Here is an 18,178-nt window from a genome sequence, read left to right as displayed (position 1 = left end):
CAGCACCTATAGTAGAGCCATCCATTTTGAAAGACCAGCTAAACTGGTAATAAAACAAAGCCCTTGCTCTTCAACAGCTTCAGTACAGAAATATTAGTGTGGTGTTTCACACAGAGAGTTCTGGAGGTGTTTTTAAGCTGCAGAAGAGTAATATTTCCTTCTGGCAAAACTATTCTGCCTTTTGAAACTCCCTATGCAATAGCATGCCAGCAGCAGCCACGGTGGGTTAAATAACACTTCTGGAAAATGGAATTAAGGAAATAAGTGACAGGCCTCTTAAAGGATTTCATAATCCAGCTCTCCCCTTTTCTGTCTTGTCTCTGCTCAATTATTGCTTCTCAGCCTCCTACAACTGTCCTCCCCTTCTCATATTTGGCAGCTGTGGGAGTCAGTGCTTCATTAAGCTCTGCTGCTGCATGGCTATTCTGCCAAAATTGTAGAAAGGTTTATGTGGCTTTCCTGACAATTTCTGGTTTAAAACCCAGTTTTATGGTGCTGTGTCAGGAAAGAGAAGCGTATGTTAAGAGAAGTGAGCCAAAGGTATGTGTGGAAGGGGGAGAGGGGAAGCAAAAGCCTGGGAACAGCTGAGATCTGAGGAATCAGAGAGAGAACACATGGGCAGATCTGCAGGCAGGCAAATGTGATTTTTCTTTTAGCATGATCACAAATGCTGTCAAGCATAGCTTTTAAAGCTTCCATTATTTATTTTAAAGTTTCTATTCCTCCTACTAACCTACTTCCAGAGGGGCAACCTATGGTAATTCAGGGAGAAGACTGTTTCTAGCTTACTGCCTTTATAACAATCCTGTTTCCTACTTCCTTATCCAATATTGACACATATGTCTATTACTTGATTTATTTGCTACTCCTGCTGCTGCAGAGGAGGAGGAATCAAAAGCAATGCATATAACCTGCCCTGCTCAAGGAAAGGCCACAGAATCAACTGCTGTTGTAGATTTTTTTTTTTTTTTTACCGTAGATAATTAGCAATTCCTATAGGTTCCACTGAATTATATCCTTATCAAACCCACAGTATTTATTTTTGCCAGGGTACAGTGTGAAGTGCCAGCTTTACTGAAGACAGAAGCTGAATCTTTTATGCTCAAATACTGAGAATGCCAAAAAAGCTTTCCCCACATTGCAGCAGGAAAATAAGCTGCAGAGCGAGCAAGGAGACAACACTGCCAAGGGCTCCCACCTACTGCTGAAGCTGATTCACTCAACTTTGCCAGATTATCTGTGCTGTCCTTTTTGGCTCTTGGGAAACTTGTTTTTAACTTCTTACTCTCTCACTTATTAACCAATATTTAGAAATATATCACTTTGACACTAATAAGAAATTTGCATCACAGTGTTTAACAAGCTGAAATGGAATATAGATTAAATCTGATGCAACTTCCAGTGTGCTGAACCATCACTAATAAAAAATTTCTTTTTAACCACCACTGTTGAGCAGTTTTAAGGGTATATCAGAGGTGTTTACATCAAGCAAAACACTGAAAACTTTCTTCGGTGTTCCAGAAAAATACGGGTTGTGTTTTTTATTATAGAATCATTCAAGGCTGACTTCACAGTGTCAGGGTATTTATTCCCAGCCTGTCTCCTGCTGCTGGCTGGTTAAGCAAGCTGCAGACGCAGGACTCGAAGGTCACACACACAACATCAGCATCCATTTCTCTTCACTACTAAGTGTCTAAATGTATGCAGGCCCATGCATGAATGCAGCAGTCAATAAGCTGTTTCACCACACTGATCCTTCCCTTGCCCTTATGGGATGTAATTAAAAGGCATCAGCCGTACGTGCTGCCCCACTTGGGCTCGGCGCATTACGTAACGCTGCAGCGCTTCCCGCTCCTCTGGCTGCAAGATTACACATCAATTACTGTGACATGCGTTGCCTGAAGAGATGCAGCATCCCAGTTCATCCAAAGCTCAATAGGGCTTTTCGTCACTGTTTCTAGAATATTGACAAATTTATAAACGCGGGACTTTGGCTCAAATTCCCCGGAAATTCCCAAACCCAAGAAGTTTCTACACACAACAGAAAATCTTTCAGCAACCTACTCCTGTTAATCAACAGTGGAGCTTTTGTTGCAGTGATTAACACATTAATACCCTAGAATATGACCATCTACTTACATGGCCGAGTCAAATCTCAACCAAAAACTCTTGTTAACCCCTAGTTGTAACTCCAAGTAGAGTCAAATCTCAACTGATAACTCTGGGTATTTAACCCAGATTGAAACAACCCTCCCATCTCCTAAAAATATCTGGTCAACAAACAACTTTTCACCTTAAGAACAAGTTTTTAATTAAACACCTACTGACTTAAGGGAACCCAGCAGCACCATGAGGCAGCAGTAGGTACAGCCTGTGCCCTCCTTGCTCTGGTGCTGTTCTGTTCCACAGGGCAAGGAGTTTGTGCTCAAAGGAAGCTTTGAGCACCATTCCACACTGCTCTACCCAGACCTCAAGGGTAGGTAAAAGTTGGATTGACATAACTAAGCAAGGGCTAGGAGATTCCAAATGCTCTGGGACTCGCTCATGGCCAAGACTTTTAAACCACCATTGTAGCAAACACTGGGCTAGAAGGCATCACCAAGATAATTCCGATTCACTGCAGCAGAAGTTTCCCCTGATTGTCTGTTCCACTCCACCAACTCCCAAGTACTAGGGAATCATAAAGGATCTGGTCCACTCTGCCAAACAAATGACTGGCATATACATAGTCCAGCATGGCATCTGCTCAGTGTACCCAGGAACAGAATTTGAAAAAGGAAGGCAAGCAGACTTGAGGGTAGCCAAAAAAGTATTTTTTTTGTTGAGCAGGCAGCCAGACAGAGTCCGGTCAGCACAATATTTGCGCCCTTGAATTGCAAGCAGCAAAGAAAACAGTTCACTTCCAGCCTCAAGAGTAAAATGCAAGGAGCTTGTCTCTGCACATTGATAAAAATCATTCTTTCCTTCCTCAGTTTTTAGACTTGACCACATGCTTGGAAGTCACATGAAAACATTGACTTAAGGAGGTGTTTTTTGGCCTGCGTACCCCTGCAGACGCCATCTGAGAACGTTTTTCTTCCTGTGGATTAGTGACCAGACAGTTGATCTTTACATTTCAGCTGGGATCACATTTTCATAGTCCTTTTAAGGGTCAGAAGGTGCTGCAGGCAGCTCCTTCTACAATTACCCTGGGTGACCCAACAGAAAAAAATGTAATACCTAATAAATGTCATAGCTACCCAATATACACTTCATATTCCAAAATCCATTTTCCCCCCAAACTGCCAGAAAAGAAAAAAGCTGAATTGATCCTACCTACACTCCTTAGGCCACTGACATCATGCAGTTTCAAAGTGCTTTACTTCCCTTTTCAAGACTCAAAGCCTCCCAAAAAAGCACTAATTTCATGGCAGGCTTACAAAAAGTGTATTGTTACTTGTTACCAAGCTGAAAAATCAACCTTCTGGACTTTCTAAAAGCTTTTGGACTACAGGTTTGTTTATGATAGGAATAAACACTCTGTCTGTGATAATTTTGGTTATAACTGTGCTAATGGGAAGCTCTACCAGAAAGTCGTCAGAGAGTGGTAACACAGCATTTGCTTTTCAATTATTTACTGTTTTAAAAGTGTTGCTGAATTATGTGAATGAATATATAAAGAAACACACTGATTCTTCTAACTCATTATTAATTGTTTGCTTTAAAAAAAAACCCAAACAGGCAAATTTTACAAATAACCTATCCTAAGCCGCTAAAGAGAAATGGAATTCTTCTGCGCAGTTGCCTTTATTGAGGTTAATTCCTCATGTGGCTACATCGAGCGGAACAGAAATCCTATTAGTGCTTTCCCTGTTTGCTGCAACAAATGAACAGCATGTTGGAGGTTGCAGGCACAGTTTTCCACATACACTGCTCCAGGAAAAACACAGCAGTTCACCAGAGGCTGTAACGATCTCTAGATATAAGAATGTGGATGATCAGAGAGAGAGTTTTAATCAAGTGAGGATTATCCCTGCCAAAAAATGTGGGTTTCCTCTGTAGCTATTGATGCCACCAACCACCAGCCTTGTGGTAAAGCATTATAGAAGATCATCCTCTCAGATGAAATTCTGCGGCTGATTAAAGACAGTGTTGGTGTTTATGGAACCTGCCTCAAACTTTCCTAACTTGCATGTTTTGGCTTGAACATTAACTTACGTGAAACACGTTCTATACATGTACAGGGGAGATTTAAAACCAGAGCTGCTTTCACATTGAAGTTTTCTAAATTCTAGTTAATAAAATCCTTGATCTTAATATTTTGAGCTTGTAGGGTCATACTACAGGGCTGCTCTCATAGGAAATTTTAGTAACTAGAGTCTCAAGCAGCACTCCAAATAACTCACTCACTGTGTCCCAGAGAAGTTGCTCCCCACCCTCACTCAGCTGATTAAAAATTGTACAACTGCATTTGTACATGAAGGATAATGAGATCCATGGAGTCCCTTTGCACCAAATAACATGATTTGATAGTCTGGAATAAAATGTAATAATACAAGATAAATATGACTTCTTACTGCAGACCCTTAAATGTGATCTTTACTCACATGTATTATGTTGCCCAATCAGTGAAACTACGCGTGGAAAGATAAATTTACCAATAAAACTTGAAGTTAAACAATCAGAGCACACCAACACAAATGACAGCAAATATTTCCTTTCCAAATATGCAAATTATGAGAGTTAGACCCCACTGGGGAGGAAGCAGAACAGAACTCTTTTCCATCAAACAGACAAGTGTTTTCATATATATTGTGAAAACCAGTTGTCTTTTATATAACTCTGCATGTGATTTGTTCTTGCCAATTAAACTTATGAAAGAATGGAACAAGTTATATATATTATATATACATGTGTATATTATTATATATGTCATTTATACATATATACAAGTTATATATAAGTTATAGGTGTAGCAACTCTGCATTATTCAGTCATCCAACAAAGATCCTGAATAATTTCTAAGATTCAAATCCAAATAATTTGCAAGATTTGGCAATCCTTTCATACCTGACAAACTCTTCTGGTGAATATTACAGCTTTAAAACATTTGAAAACTTATTTTAAACACATTTGCCACAGAATACACCATGCAGAAAAATAACTTTCCTCTCCAATTATCTCTATAACCTCTGGCATACACTGACTCTCTCCAGACCGATGGAGTCCCTGGCACAAAATTCATGATGCGTGACTGACTACCTCAGAGAAGGGGGAGCACTCGGTAGACTATTGCTTAATTAAATTACAGAGAAAGAACCACCCTCAGCCTTTTAACTGATTACATAACCTTATTTTATCATGCCAACCTCAAATATTGTGAAGGCTCCCCCATGCACTCCTTGAGTTTCTCTAAAGTTCCACAGTGAGATCTTATTGGGGGACCCAGGAAGTCATTGAGGAAGGGATGTCAACACTGCTGCTCACCACAGGCCTAGCCATGACCTCTGAGGTGTCAGCCAGTTTGGGCTTGAAAACTCTGTTTGTGGCATACTTCTGTTGGTTGTAATGGAAAGGAAAGGAATTTAAGTTCTCTTTTAATTTCATACTGATGATAGTTTCCTTCTGCTCTTATTTAAGGTCAGTATTAAGTCAACATTATTTGCTTTGTGTTAGAGGGTAGGTTTAGATTGGATATTAGGAAAAAATGCTACCCTGTGAGGGCCTGGCACAGGTTGCCCAGAGAAGCTGTGGCTGCCCCATCCCTGGAAATGTCCAAGACCAGGTTAGACAGAGCTCTGAGCACCCTGGGATAGTGGAAGGTTCCCTGCCCATGGCAGGGGGGTGGGACTGGATGGTCTTGAAGATTCCTTGCAGCCCAAGCCATTCTATGATTCTATTTTACAAAGACATTAATATCAAGAATACTCAAACTCTTTTTTCTAAAACAGCACATGTAGTGCAGAACCATTACAGAGGTGATAAACTGACACCAAAGTCTAGCAACCAGAAATTTATTCCTTTAAAGTTTTGCAGAATAATGACTTAAAGGGAGGAAAAAAGTGCAAAGCACACTGCATCTGCTCTTCTTTTCTGCTGCAGCTTGGAAGAAAACAGCAGATCAGATATTTCAGTGACATCCAATCACTGCACAAATTGTTTAAATTGCAGCTGAGTATGATAAACAATCATTTTGAAGTCACCTGATGCAATCCATATAAGACAGCAGGTATGCCTGTAATGACTCTTCCTTGCCAGAAAATGTCTGGCTTGGTAGGACACTGACTCCGAGTTTCCAAATCAGGTAAAGAAAACATAATGAATACCACAACTGTCTCCACTACAACTAATTAACTCCAGTAAACAATCATTTATCTGAATACTCAAGACACTTTGGTTTAAATTCATGAAGATTCTTCCCAGAGTGTCCAAGTTTAATACTAATTTTAGAATATGTAATTTAATATTTATTTTCATGCCACCTACATGAACTTGATCTGTATTCTCCAAAGAAATACTTTACTTTCCTTAAGTGTCCAGATATAACATTTGTAAAAGGTATTAAAACACTTCCAGATCAAGAGCTCATTTAAAGTAGGATATTTTTGGAATTTTCACATTATCCTGGGGGCAGGGGTGGGTAAACTCAATTCTGATAGAATTATTGAAAGACTATTGTTTACAGAGCAGCACAACTGATAAAAGCAGGAAATTCATGTTTTTATACAGCCAATACAGAGAACACATAGAAAACTATCCAGCTCTGCTTATCACATGATCCAGAAAGAACAGATACTGGGATTCATGGGAAGATAGAAATTCAAGGTGAAGATGATCTGACCAGAAGTTATACAAAATTTATGGGCATAATAAAAGCAATTGCACTGCCTCACAATGGGACACTTGCCAAAGCTTATACCAAGGACAGAACCAGACCATTGTAGGGCCTGAGCCTTTCTGTTCTGATACCCTGCCCCATATCAGGACCTCCATGGGGAAAAGCATTCTTGCTCTGGAAGTGTTAAGACATTTTTGAACCAAGTGGAAGCTTTCTTCTCACACTTAGCACTCCCCAAAGCCTGGAAATATGGCACCTAACTTTGCTGTAGAAAACTGTAGCCCAGCAGTCACCATTCCCCAAAATAATAGATGGTCAGATTCAAATTCTTCAGTATGCATGCTCTGTATCTACTACTCTGGAAAAAAATCACCTGGAGGCTCCAACTGAAGATCACCAAATGTTAACAGAGCTGAGTTCATCTGTTTTTGAAAAAATCTGCATCTGTGCTGCTCTGTACCCAGCTACTCAAGACTTCAGGGAGAAGATGTTAATGGAGTTACATGACCTATAGGAGATTTATCCAAACCAATGCAGACATAATCCATAACACGGATTTTCCCTATTTAGTTAAATGGACTTGTATTAAATATTACTGAGTCAGTAGCACAAAACATTTGCAATAATTTCTTGCAAAATAGCCTGCAGGAAGTGTATCTGAAAACTCTTCAACTGTTGTTTGGTGAAAAGAGGATGATTAAATGGGGTCCAAGAGGGGCATCACAACAGAAAGATTCTTGCAACAAGCACACGGGAGACTGAGGGGAACACAGTCAAGGGGCTGCAGCTCTGATAATCCTATATTAAAACATTACAGGAGTTGGCCTGCTGACACTCTTTTCATTTCCAGGGTGGCTTTAATTCTGTTTCCTTGAAAAGTAAGACTCCTGTTCACTAAGGAGTTCCCAGGTATTCCTTTTTCGTAACCTGTCCCTCAGTCCACATTGAACAGAAAGCCACTGAAGCTGTGGGATTGCCAGTTCCAATGCTGGCCATCCAAATCTCAGCTCTGTATCTGCAAGTCTCTGCCACCAGAACCCCACCCAAGAGCTGAAAGGTTTCTTTTTACAGTAAAGAACAGGCAATTGCCTTCTGGAAAATTGCCCTGGTGGCAATTACTTTGTAATAAAGGAGCATGGAAGCACTATAGAGTTTCACCTATTACTGCTATGGCAAAGTTACCTCAGTCAGAGCTGAGGATCAAACTCAAATTCTGAGCAGAAAAACTCATGCATGTACAGTCAAGGCTTCTCCTGATATCTTGGTTCAAGTGAGGGTGTTTAGACAGAAATATAAAAGAGATGTTTGGCATGTAGTAGAAAGCAGATTAAGAGAAAAGGTTTAGGCTAATAAAGATGTTGCATAAATGTGTTTAAAACCACTAAATTTTAGTGCATTTCCAGGAGGCCAAAGTCTGTCCCTACCTCTCTCATCTTTTCCCCACTACTGACAGAAAATCTTAGTAAAAATGTAGGGATCCTGCAGTTCTTTTATTCCCATCTGTGTCCATTTCTACTCTAGAACTGTCCTTGAAAGCAGCAGAAAGGCTTGCCTTGAGTCTCAAAACAAGGTGTATCTGCTATGTGTGAGAGGAAAGAATTTCAAATCAATTTGGTGACCCAATGATAAGAGAAATATAAAAACCCTGTTTACAATACACTGAAAAAAGAATTTAATGCTATTGGCTGATATGAATTTTTAAAAAAAATTATTTAATTTAATATGGTCCCATACCCAGTTCACCACCATTAACTTCTAGCAGTGATTAGTCCTTATTTTTGTGCTTTACTAGGATTTTGGGCAGGAGAAAAGGAATTTGGGAAAGAAGGGGAACAGAGATCTCAAAGTACATTTAAGTCATGCCAAACAGTTTAGCATCTCCTAACCCTTGGCTACTCCAGATAAAAGGCAGGAAGCATGCTGGACAGGAAAAATCTACAGGTAGGAAGAAGCAGCTACATAAGGATAGAGATCTACATTTCCTTCTTAGAGAGTGATTATTTTTGGAGGCTTCAAGCTCTTCTGACAAATCACAGACTAAAATGTCTATTGCTGCAGAAAAAATTATTTGAAGAATAGAGGTGACAATGAAATCAAAAATTGCTTTTAAACCTCCATCCTTTGCTGACAGCCTGCATTTTTCCACAGTTTGCTTTACCCTGCACTTTGCTGCCTCTGTCAGCCCACAGTTTTCAGACCTGTTCGTATTTCTTGTGTCATATACTGGTCACTGCTCTAACCTCAGACCACACAAACTCTTAAAATGAAAACTTCTGAGGATTCAGAGAGTGTTCACATAACATTTTTACTGTGAACACTCCTTATGCTGGGGGGGGGAAACCCAAACCACATTAAGATTCCCACAGTACACAATTAAAAACTCAAGGAATTCTGTTAAAGATTTGGAATGGGAAAAAACAGCACCATAATAAATATGAACCTTATTTAAGAAGTAGCTTCTCCAGCAAGCTTTATTCAACCAAAAATACAGGGAACAAACAGTTACCTACTGGTAAGCAGTAATAGGAAACATATTTCATGCTATCGGAGAAGCCTCTGAATCCATTTGCACTTAACTCTTCTCTCCTAGAAAGCTTTTCATCCAAACTCACAGTCTGTAGGACCCTAGAGCCAGCAGGAATCCTCACATTACCCAGCTGAAAATCTGCCATGTGTTATCAATGGGGCCTCTGAATGCCAGATTCAGTGTTACTTAAAGAAAAGCAGAACATTGATATAAAAAATGCTGTAAGAAACAGCTATTGCACAACTGCCAAACTGCATGGCATTTGCCTTCATATGAAAATAAAGCACATGCTCCTTAACTACCCCCAGGATTAAAAATCTTAACAGTTCCTTTCAGTATCTTTCTTTTAAATATATCTTTAACCCAAGATTCCACTACGGCTATCTGTGTTCAAAATCTGTGCTGCTATTGCTTCAAGGTCAAAAGATATTTTATGTAAGAGAGTGATACATGATATGAAAGCCTGCTTGTTGTTAGTTTAAAAGAAGTACAGTAAAATTAGTCTTACACAACCCCTTAGTGGGCATAAAATTAGTCAATAAGTAAAAAAAGATGGGTGGGGAGGTTTTATAGAGCAATTAACATGTGCCTCAGGCACAGTATCTGCAGTCTTATACATTCCATCACATGAGATGTAAATACAAACTTTATATGATCTTACAGACTAATCAAAGCTAACAAGGCTGAAAAAAGGATTTAATTGTTTATTATTCCAGGTTTTTTGGATCCACCGTATATTCAATTCTTGCCCTCAGGTTGTATGTGTTACAGCCCTCTCTTGGGACAGATCAGCTCTCAAGCCAATAATTCTTCCAAAGAGAAATTCAGATCTTGCAAATCACTCTCAGCATCAAATGCAGCCATGCCTGGGAGCACGAATGCACCTGGATTGAACAGAAATTTAACTCTGGGAGTAAAAGGCCAGGTTATAGCAACTCGGTTTCTTCCTGACAGGACAAGTTAAGGTAGGACACGGCTGAAATGGAAGATTAAGCTTTGCAGAAAGGCAGTTAAAAATATACAACCTTAAGGTCACCTCTGGCAGAGATGAGGAATAAACTCAACTACTCGAGCTGAGCTGAAATAGACTGAGAGCTGTTTTGTATTGAAGAGCTTCCTCCATCTGCACGAGGGTTTCCAGCACTCAGCTCTTTTTCATTTAAATTATAGGCAGCGACTAACAGCCCATCCAGCCCTTTGCTCCCTTCTTCCCCACAAGATCTTTCAGGTTTTTAGATTTCCTTTGATCTCAGGCTTAGCCTTAGGAAGACTATCTGCTTCCACGCAAATTGAGTCAGCAATTGATACCTTAATTCCTTTGAAGAAACAGACCCAGAAGCCAATTCATCTGTAACATTTCATGCTTGGTTTCTAAATACATCTCCATAATCTCCCTCTATCTCCGTTCTTCTCAGGCAGGTATCAACACTATATTTCAATGGAGAGAGTCACTACTGCAAACTGAAAGAGTTCACTCTGGAATATTGAATCTCTTCTGCATAATGAGTTCTCAGCTACCACAGAGATTTCTCAAAATCAGCAGTTTGAATTATTGCTTAACACACTTTTTCCGTACTGGCAATTTCACATGAACTAGATTTCAAGACCCTTTATGCACAGTCTGCTAAGCTTTAGGCTGGATGAATTTTGAATGTTAGACAATTTCTTTTTTAACGAGATACTATATGTAACTGCTTTAGCTGTAAAATAACAGCCCAAACCCCTGAACAGCTTTCCTATGTATAAGAGACTAGAGCAACTACAGCATTTTGCCAATTTGAAAGGATCTAATGAGAGAAATAATTTTGTTTTTTCCAAACAAAAATAATCTATGGTGCTCTGCTTTGTGTAGTTCAGCCTTTCTTTTTAATAAAATCTATTAATTAGCAGTGAAATACTAAATTTCCAGAAATTCTATTCCTCAGTGTTCTTGCCTAGAAACAACACTGATGCTCAGGGTTAACTGATTAGTATTTAATGGTAGACTAGCCAATGTTTAATACAAGAACCCATTAATTCTCACAGTAAAACAAAATTATGCCATCACAGAGAGGCACACAGATATGAAATGCATAAAAAAATCAGCTATTCCTGCAGCATACCAGACAAACATCTCTAAATTTAAGAGACATTATAAATGTAAGCAGCACATGTAAACTCATTTTCCTTATGTATCTTTATGAAACTATGTAAATGTACATAAATACTTTTAAAGAGCACCAGTGCAATATATTTAATTTATGCAGGGGAATGAGGAACAGCTCTGGTGCTGACAGTAACTTCTGTGTCTATTAACTATTCATAAAAAACTCAATAGCATTGATAGAGCCTTTGAAGCAACAGTAAAGGTTTCACAAAGCTTTTGCCATATTAAACATAAAATGTGAAATTCATGTTTACAGCTAGCACTGCTCATTAGTCAAGCAGTGAGTTTTTCATGCTGAAAGCAGCAGCTACCCGAAGCCACAAAATACAGATATTTTTTTTCTTCCATAGTCCTAATGAAACAGATAAATGGATCCCACATTTCATAAGAACTAAAATGGATTTACATCTTGTATTAAAACCAAAATTTTGTTTGAATTAAAGTAGAAATAATCTGAAATTACCAACTTATGTATTTATTAATGGTTTAAAGTGTTATTAACATAAGTAACATATTGCCATTTCACTGAACAAGTTTCTTTAAAAAGCAGTTTCTCCAAGTTTACATCACACCAATCTTTGGTTTCTCCTCCCTTTACTTTTATTCAAGCAAAATCCCATGCAAAATAATTTTAACATGTATCCGAATCTTCCATGAACTTATGAACTGGGATGATTTTAGAGACTTAATCCTTAGAAGCCAAGTTTAATGATGGAAGAAAATACACTGTCATTTATAAACAATAGCAGGGATTTTAATTCTCTCTCACAGATAAGAAGCATTAAGTACCAGATGTTTCAGAAGGCAAAGGCCTTATCCTGCTCCTATGGAATTTGTAGTTTCTGTGCAGGGGAAGCAAACAGCAGTCTCAATAGTCAAGAATAACATGAATCACTCAGTTTCTCAAAATCACTGTACTCATTAACAGGTAAAACTTAAGTTCTGAAGGTGCTGAAAGTTTATTTTCTAGTAAAATTTAACACTGGCTGGGAGAAACTGCTTATTGAACAGGTCCCAAAAAGGTTAATGGAGATTTTTAGAGGTAATAACTTCTGAAAGTGTCAACTAATACAATTTCATCTGGACTCCAACTGGAATTCTTGTTTTTGGCACTCTTTTACATTGTTTGAATTCTCAACAAGTTCACTGCTTCATTTTGATTCTTAGGGCACAGATACTAAGAAATCAAAGAGCGAGCTGTAATTAAAAAAACATGTAATATATATTTGGCTTGTACTTGTTGCTAGGTTACTGAAGCCCAGTTATGACTACAAGACTGTTATAGATTTGTAGCTGCATTTCTGACACAGCAATGTGACATCAATTATAGCAATAAAGACAATTATTAAAGTTAGAAATTAGAGCTTCTTTCAGTAGGGGTGAAGTAACTTGGGTGCTCCAGCAGCTTTCCAATTCACAGAATGCATTGAGTCAAGCAGCTTTCACTGATGCTTTCAAGTTCTCTTGTTAAGATTTCAGAACTTCAGGAAACTTAAACACAATGAGTTCAACCACTGCTGAACTGGAAAGAGACCATCCAAGTGACCATCTCCTTCAGCTGATAAAATCTCATGGGTTACAGAACAAGTAGGGTAGGTTGGTCATCTGTCAAATCATAACTACACCTCTGATCCAGGGTACTCAAATGCAAAGTCAAATACTTGCAAGCAGAAAGTGTGTAACACCATACTAATGTGCCTAAGGTTTTCATGGTAGTATCTGACAAGAATCCCAGATTATTTCAGTGATCAAAGTTTTCCCAGGTACAGAAAAGCACAAGCACACACTGTAAAGTTTAATTGTTAATATTCAACACACTCTGTAAAGAGTCATCTTTTTCTAGATACCCAAAAGGCTTCTTGCTCTTCAGTGTATTATAAGCAAAATTGGTTGAGTCTCCCCACTTCCCCAGGTGCCAATCCTCAAATATAGTTTCCCGAGCCAATTTAATCTCACAGAAACTGATCTTTGCTTTTACCAAAACAAGAAGCAAAGGGAGTATTACATCAGTTCGACTGCTATATTGCAACCCCCTCCAGTGAGGAATAAATATAGTTCACGCTGAGGCAGACAGATGTTGAGGTTGATAAAGGTAAACAGAAACATGTAAGAGGTAATTAACAAAGAGGCCAGATAAGTCACCCGTGAATAACTTAACCCTTTAGTGAATCCAACATTGTTTTTAGCCCTGCTGAGGGCACAGGAGCCAAGCAGAAAGCTTTCAATTAGTTCCCAAAGCACTGACATTTGTAACTGCTACCTCAATTTCTTATCTCTGTGCCTTGGAACATCATTGCTACATCCCCACAGACCCTTACATCACTTTGTCAATGTGCAACTTTTCTAGATGTGGGAACCCTCTTCCTCCATTCCCCCAAATCCCAATGTTATTTTGATCACTGGAGTTAGGGAAGGAAGGGAAGAGATATTTCTCAATTATCTGGAGGAAACAGCTAGAAAAGCTCACAAAAGAAATGTAAACTGGAAAACGGGTCAGTAATTACGAGGATGGTTTATTTATGCTGTCTGACCTTACCCTGTAGTAAGGTAAAGTCAGCTTAGCCAGCCATACATTTTAATCATCCAAATGCTAGCACAAACAAAGCAAACAAAAACGTACAGGTCACTCCAAAACCAGGGATCTTCTCCATGCAAAGCAGGATGCAAGTTTTTGAGTTTATGGTAGAAAGTTATTGAATCAATGCTGCCAGTAGAAGGGACTGAAGTCTCTAAATCTCAACTTACCCAAAAGGCAAAACCTCAGAACAATTTACAAATGTTAGAAACATTCCTAGATTAAGCTGCATGTATTTTATTTAGCAAGTCAGGTTGATCAGAAAAGCTCTTTTTTTGGACCTTTTTAGAATCTGTTTTAACTATGCAAACAATAGATCCAAGGAGACCATCTGATGAGCTCTGAAAATTAAAGTTTTCAGGAAAACATAGAGGCTTAACTCATCAGCATCTCCCATGGAAATAACTGCACTGATTATTCACTCCATTCACTCAAAATAAACCAACTAGCAATTTCACATGAAAACACATTTTTAACTGCAGCAAGACTGCATGAAAGTACTTGTACATCACATGCTCACAAGTTCAATCCAAAATGCCTTTTTCTCATGTCAAACAAACAACCCCCCCAATGTGTTTCATTCAAGATGCTAACCTGGAAATTTTTAAACAATGTTGTAAACAGTATTCATTGAACATTATTATTGGTTGAGTGCTTCTGTTTGGCCACAGCTGAGCAAGCTGTAAGGCACACCTGCACAGGTAAGCCAAAGCAAACATATCATATACAAATATATAGACAATTATACAGTGCACACACATGGTTGGTTTACTCCCCACTCAGTCTGGCATTTCCATTCCATGTCGTGTAATATTTTCTGATATATGATTGACAAGTTTCTGTATTTGATAAAGGCAATATCAGATACTCTTAATTATGTAAACAGTTTATTTGAAACCTAATGACAATACTCACCATGAAATTTAACACTGACTACCCCTATTCTAAACCACACCACTCCCCCCATTATCATCTAAGGCTATTGACATCATACTTTATTCATATGTATTCACATACTGTAAACTGCACATTAATCACACAAGAAAAGACTCTCTAGTGGTTAGAAATAAATGCAGTAGTCCACTGGAAAAAACAATTTATCTGTTTAGATATTGTAAAGTAAACCCGAAGCATTTCTCTGTAAATTAAAAAAATGTTTCACTGCAATCCTTTATAGCCTAATATTGTTTCTAGTTTCTAGGACACTTACCTTGTAGTAGAGAATTTTAGAATTAAAATCAGGTTACATTTTTTACAGAGGGAAGCAATATTAGACAGAAGATGAATGCATGTAGAAATCCTTCCCATTTAAACATGATCACACAGTTGAATCTGCTACAGGCACTAAGGAAAACAACCAAAATCCTTTTTACCTTGTGTACCTTTAGTTGGCAGATGCATCTTCCCTCTTTGCCTGGCTTCAATCAATGCAAAAAATATATAGAAAGCTTTGACTTACAGAAATGAGAATTACTTACCAATTTGTAACAATACAGGTGTTACCAAAGCTGTCTCCATGGCATAACAAAATTCCCTGCCAAACATTACTGCACCGTGCATCACCCACAGGCGTATCGGTATCCGGTCTATGGATCCTTCACTAATGGTCTCCTCCCTACTTTCATTCTCCTTGTTTTCTGGTTTCTGAAGCTGTGCCACAGGTAGATCTTGAACTTGCATAGATTCCGAGTCAGCATTCTGAGGAGCCATTTTCATTACCATAAAAAATATATATATTTGTTATATCTATATAAATAATACTACCATAACTCCACGAACAAGTTAGGGTGTCTTCTCTTTCAGCTTCTGTTCCTTGGGCAAGTAATGCTTATATTCCTCTTGTACAAACAGGTATCTTGCAACTTCTTGTATAGATACGAGACATTAAGAATGAAAAGCTATTTGGTAAGAATTTCAACATATGGCTTGCTGGTTTACTGTGAGTTAGAGTTAAAAATCCATAATTGCCATTCAGTTAATACCAGTTTCATAATTATTATTGAAGAAGTGCTGAAGTTGTTATTCGTGCTACACAGAGGTGGAAAGGCGACACAAAGAGGTGCTCCACTGTTAATCCCCATCGAGTGGCTGATTAATCTGCAACAAAAAGCAAGCATTTAAAAATTTCAATAGGCTTTTTCAGGATATTGTGTCCCCCCCCTTAACCATATAACCTATTTCCTGCTTCATGCTTTTCCATTGTCCTTGCCTAGAGTAGGGTCCTTTATTCCACATTCCCTCCTACCTCTGCACTTTCCATTGAAAAGCAGTTGTGCCTTGTATTTAAATGATGCTTTACTGTACTCCAGTTCCTCTGGTTTGTGGTCCTACACAAAGCCACAGAAGAATGTCAGGGTACTTGTCCAAGATCCTCAGAACACCGAGCACAAGATTAAAATTCTGGGAAATTTAAAGCAGGTTGCATTTCAGAAACAGCATAGGATATTCCAGTTCTATGCCAGGAAGATGACTCATCAATTACCATGGTCACACACACATCTCCATTTAGACTTTTGGAAGTAGCAAGTAACTTTTGCAGTTCAATTTTCACAATTTATCACACCATTTTATACTGAAGATATTTCTCAAGGAAGCATAAGCAAAATAAGCCATAATGAATATAACTAAGGATTGATATTTAAATATTTAAACTTAAATGAAGATATACACAGCATGTGAATTCATCTTCTTTCTGCACACAAGACCAGATCATCTTACTCCTACACCCTGTTAGACTGCTGAAATTAGTGAAAGCAGAATGGCACAGAATCTTCCACATTAAAATTATTAAAATATATTCTAATCAGGTAAAATAATCTTCTTCTGTACCTTCCCCTCCTTTGTGCCATAGACAAAATCTGAGCAGATGTACAAATACTGCACCATGCCAATCAAAATGTGTTTAAGCACTTAGGAGAAGAAAACAAAAATATCTCATAAAAAGTCAGATTACATAAAGTTGGTTTTAGAAGGATGCATGTTTACATCTCTGCACACAGAGTGACTGAGCTGCGACCCCAGGACAAAATCCCTCAGGGATATGGTTCCATGAAATGCTGGCTCTGGCAGCAAAGCTGGCCTCAGCAGAAGTCCCTACACTGCAATTCCCTTCTCTTCAGCTGTGGCAATAAAAACTTTTTGTGGGCTTGAGCACACACCAGATCATTAAGTGGTGAGCCTAAAACTGAGCCTTAAGAAACAGATGCCATGTTTGGCGTTTAAAGCACATCACAAGAGCAGCTCTGTTTCAGTGGGACCTGAGACAATGTTCTACTAAATGTGCATCCTGAGAACACCATCTTGAGCACTCCCTCCTGCTGACGCAAGAGAGTTGTTTATTGCACATATTTTATTCTTCCATTCAAAAGCATCTTTTTTGGTACACATCTTTTCTTCTTCCAGACTCCCCAAGATAACTGGAATTCTCACATTTGATCACCTCAACAACAAACTAATACTAAAATTTTATTTGAACTGGACAAACCTTTAAATTCCACAAGAAAGTTAAAATAACTTACTCGTAGTTTAAACCAAGTTTTAATGTTTTATCTATAAGCATTAAATAGCTCAGAACAAAAAGGACTTGGAAAGAATTTCTCTACCCACTCAGAATTAACAGATATTAAGATGTAAGTAGTTTATAATAAATGTGAAATACTCTGTGTAATTAAAAACCCCATCCACCTTACATAACACAAGTTCTGAGTGAGTAAAGCCTACAAAATACATGTTCTGGAGTAGGGGCAATTACTTTAATTACAGACTAGTCATAAAATGTTTAACTGCTGGCAGTCTCAGGCATCACGACATTCAGTAGAATTTGAAAGTATACATGTTAGCTCTTATTATCCAAAACTGAGCAGAACATGTATATTGCATTACAGACTAAGGGTCACGGATTACTCTCCTGAACAATCTGGTTTAAAGTCTCTACTGTTTTCTCATGCCTGATTTCCCCTCCTGTGAAGGATTTAACTGTCTTTCCCTAAACACCTCCTTCCATATGCAGTTCCAGGGTGAGGCACTGAGGAAGGCAGTTCATCACTCCAGAATACTCTGTGTTGCACTGAGGCCGCCTGCACATGGCAAGGAGGATGACACCAAGCCAGGAGC

The 18,178-nt window shown here is 38.5% G+C and overlaps 1 protein-coding gene across 3 annotated transcripts in view; it reads right to left on the bottom strand.

Moving 5' to 3' along the window:
• Positions 1–18,178, bottom strand: part of SLC45A4 (solute carrier family 45 member 4) — an 84,885-nt gene that overhangs the window by 20,298 nt on the left and 46,409 nt on the right. For all 3 annotated transcript variants that reach the window (XM_021551489.3, XM_021551488.3, XM_021551490.2), the window contains exon 2: positions 15,544–16,162. In XM_021551489.3, the coding sequence (XP_021407164.1) occupies positions 15,544–15,787 (244 nt within the window). In that variant the 5' untranslated portion in view covers positions 15,788–16,162. The remainder of the gene's footprint in view (positions 1–15,543; positions 16,163–18,178) is intronic.

Source organism: Lonchura striata, chromosome 1 (genome assembly GCF_046129695.1).
Source record: "Lonchura striata isolate bLonStr1 chromosome 1, bLonStr1.mat, whole genome shotgun sequence".
NCBI classification, from domain to species: domain Eukaryota; kingdom Metazoa; phylum Chordata; class Aves; order Passeriformes; family Estrildidae; genus Lonchura; species Lonchura striata.
The sequence above is the reverse complement of the archived record's forward strand: the minus strand, read 5'-3'. Positions and strand labels throughout refer to the sequence as shown.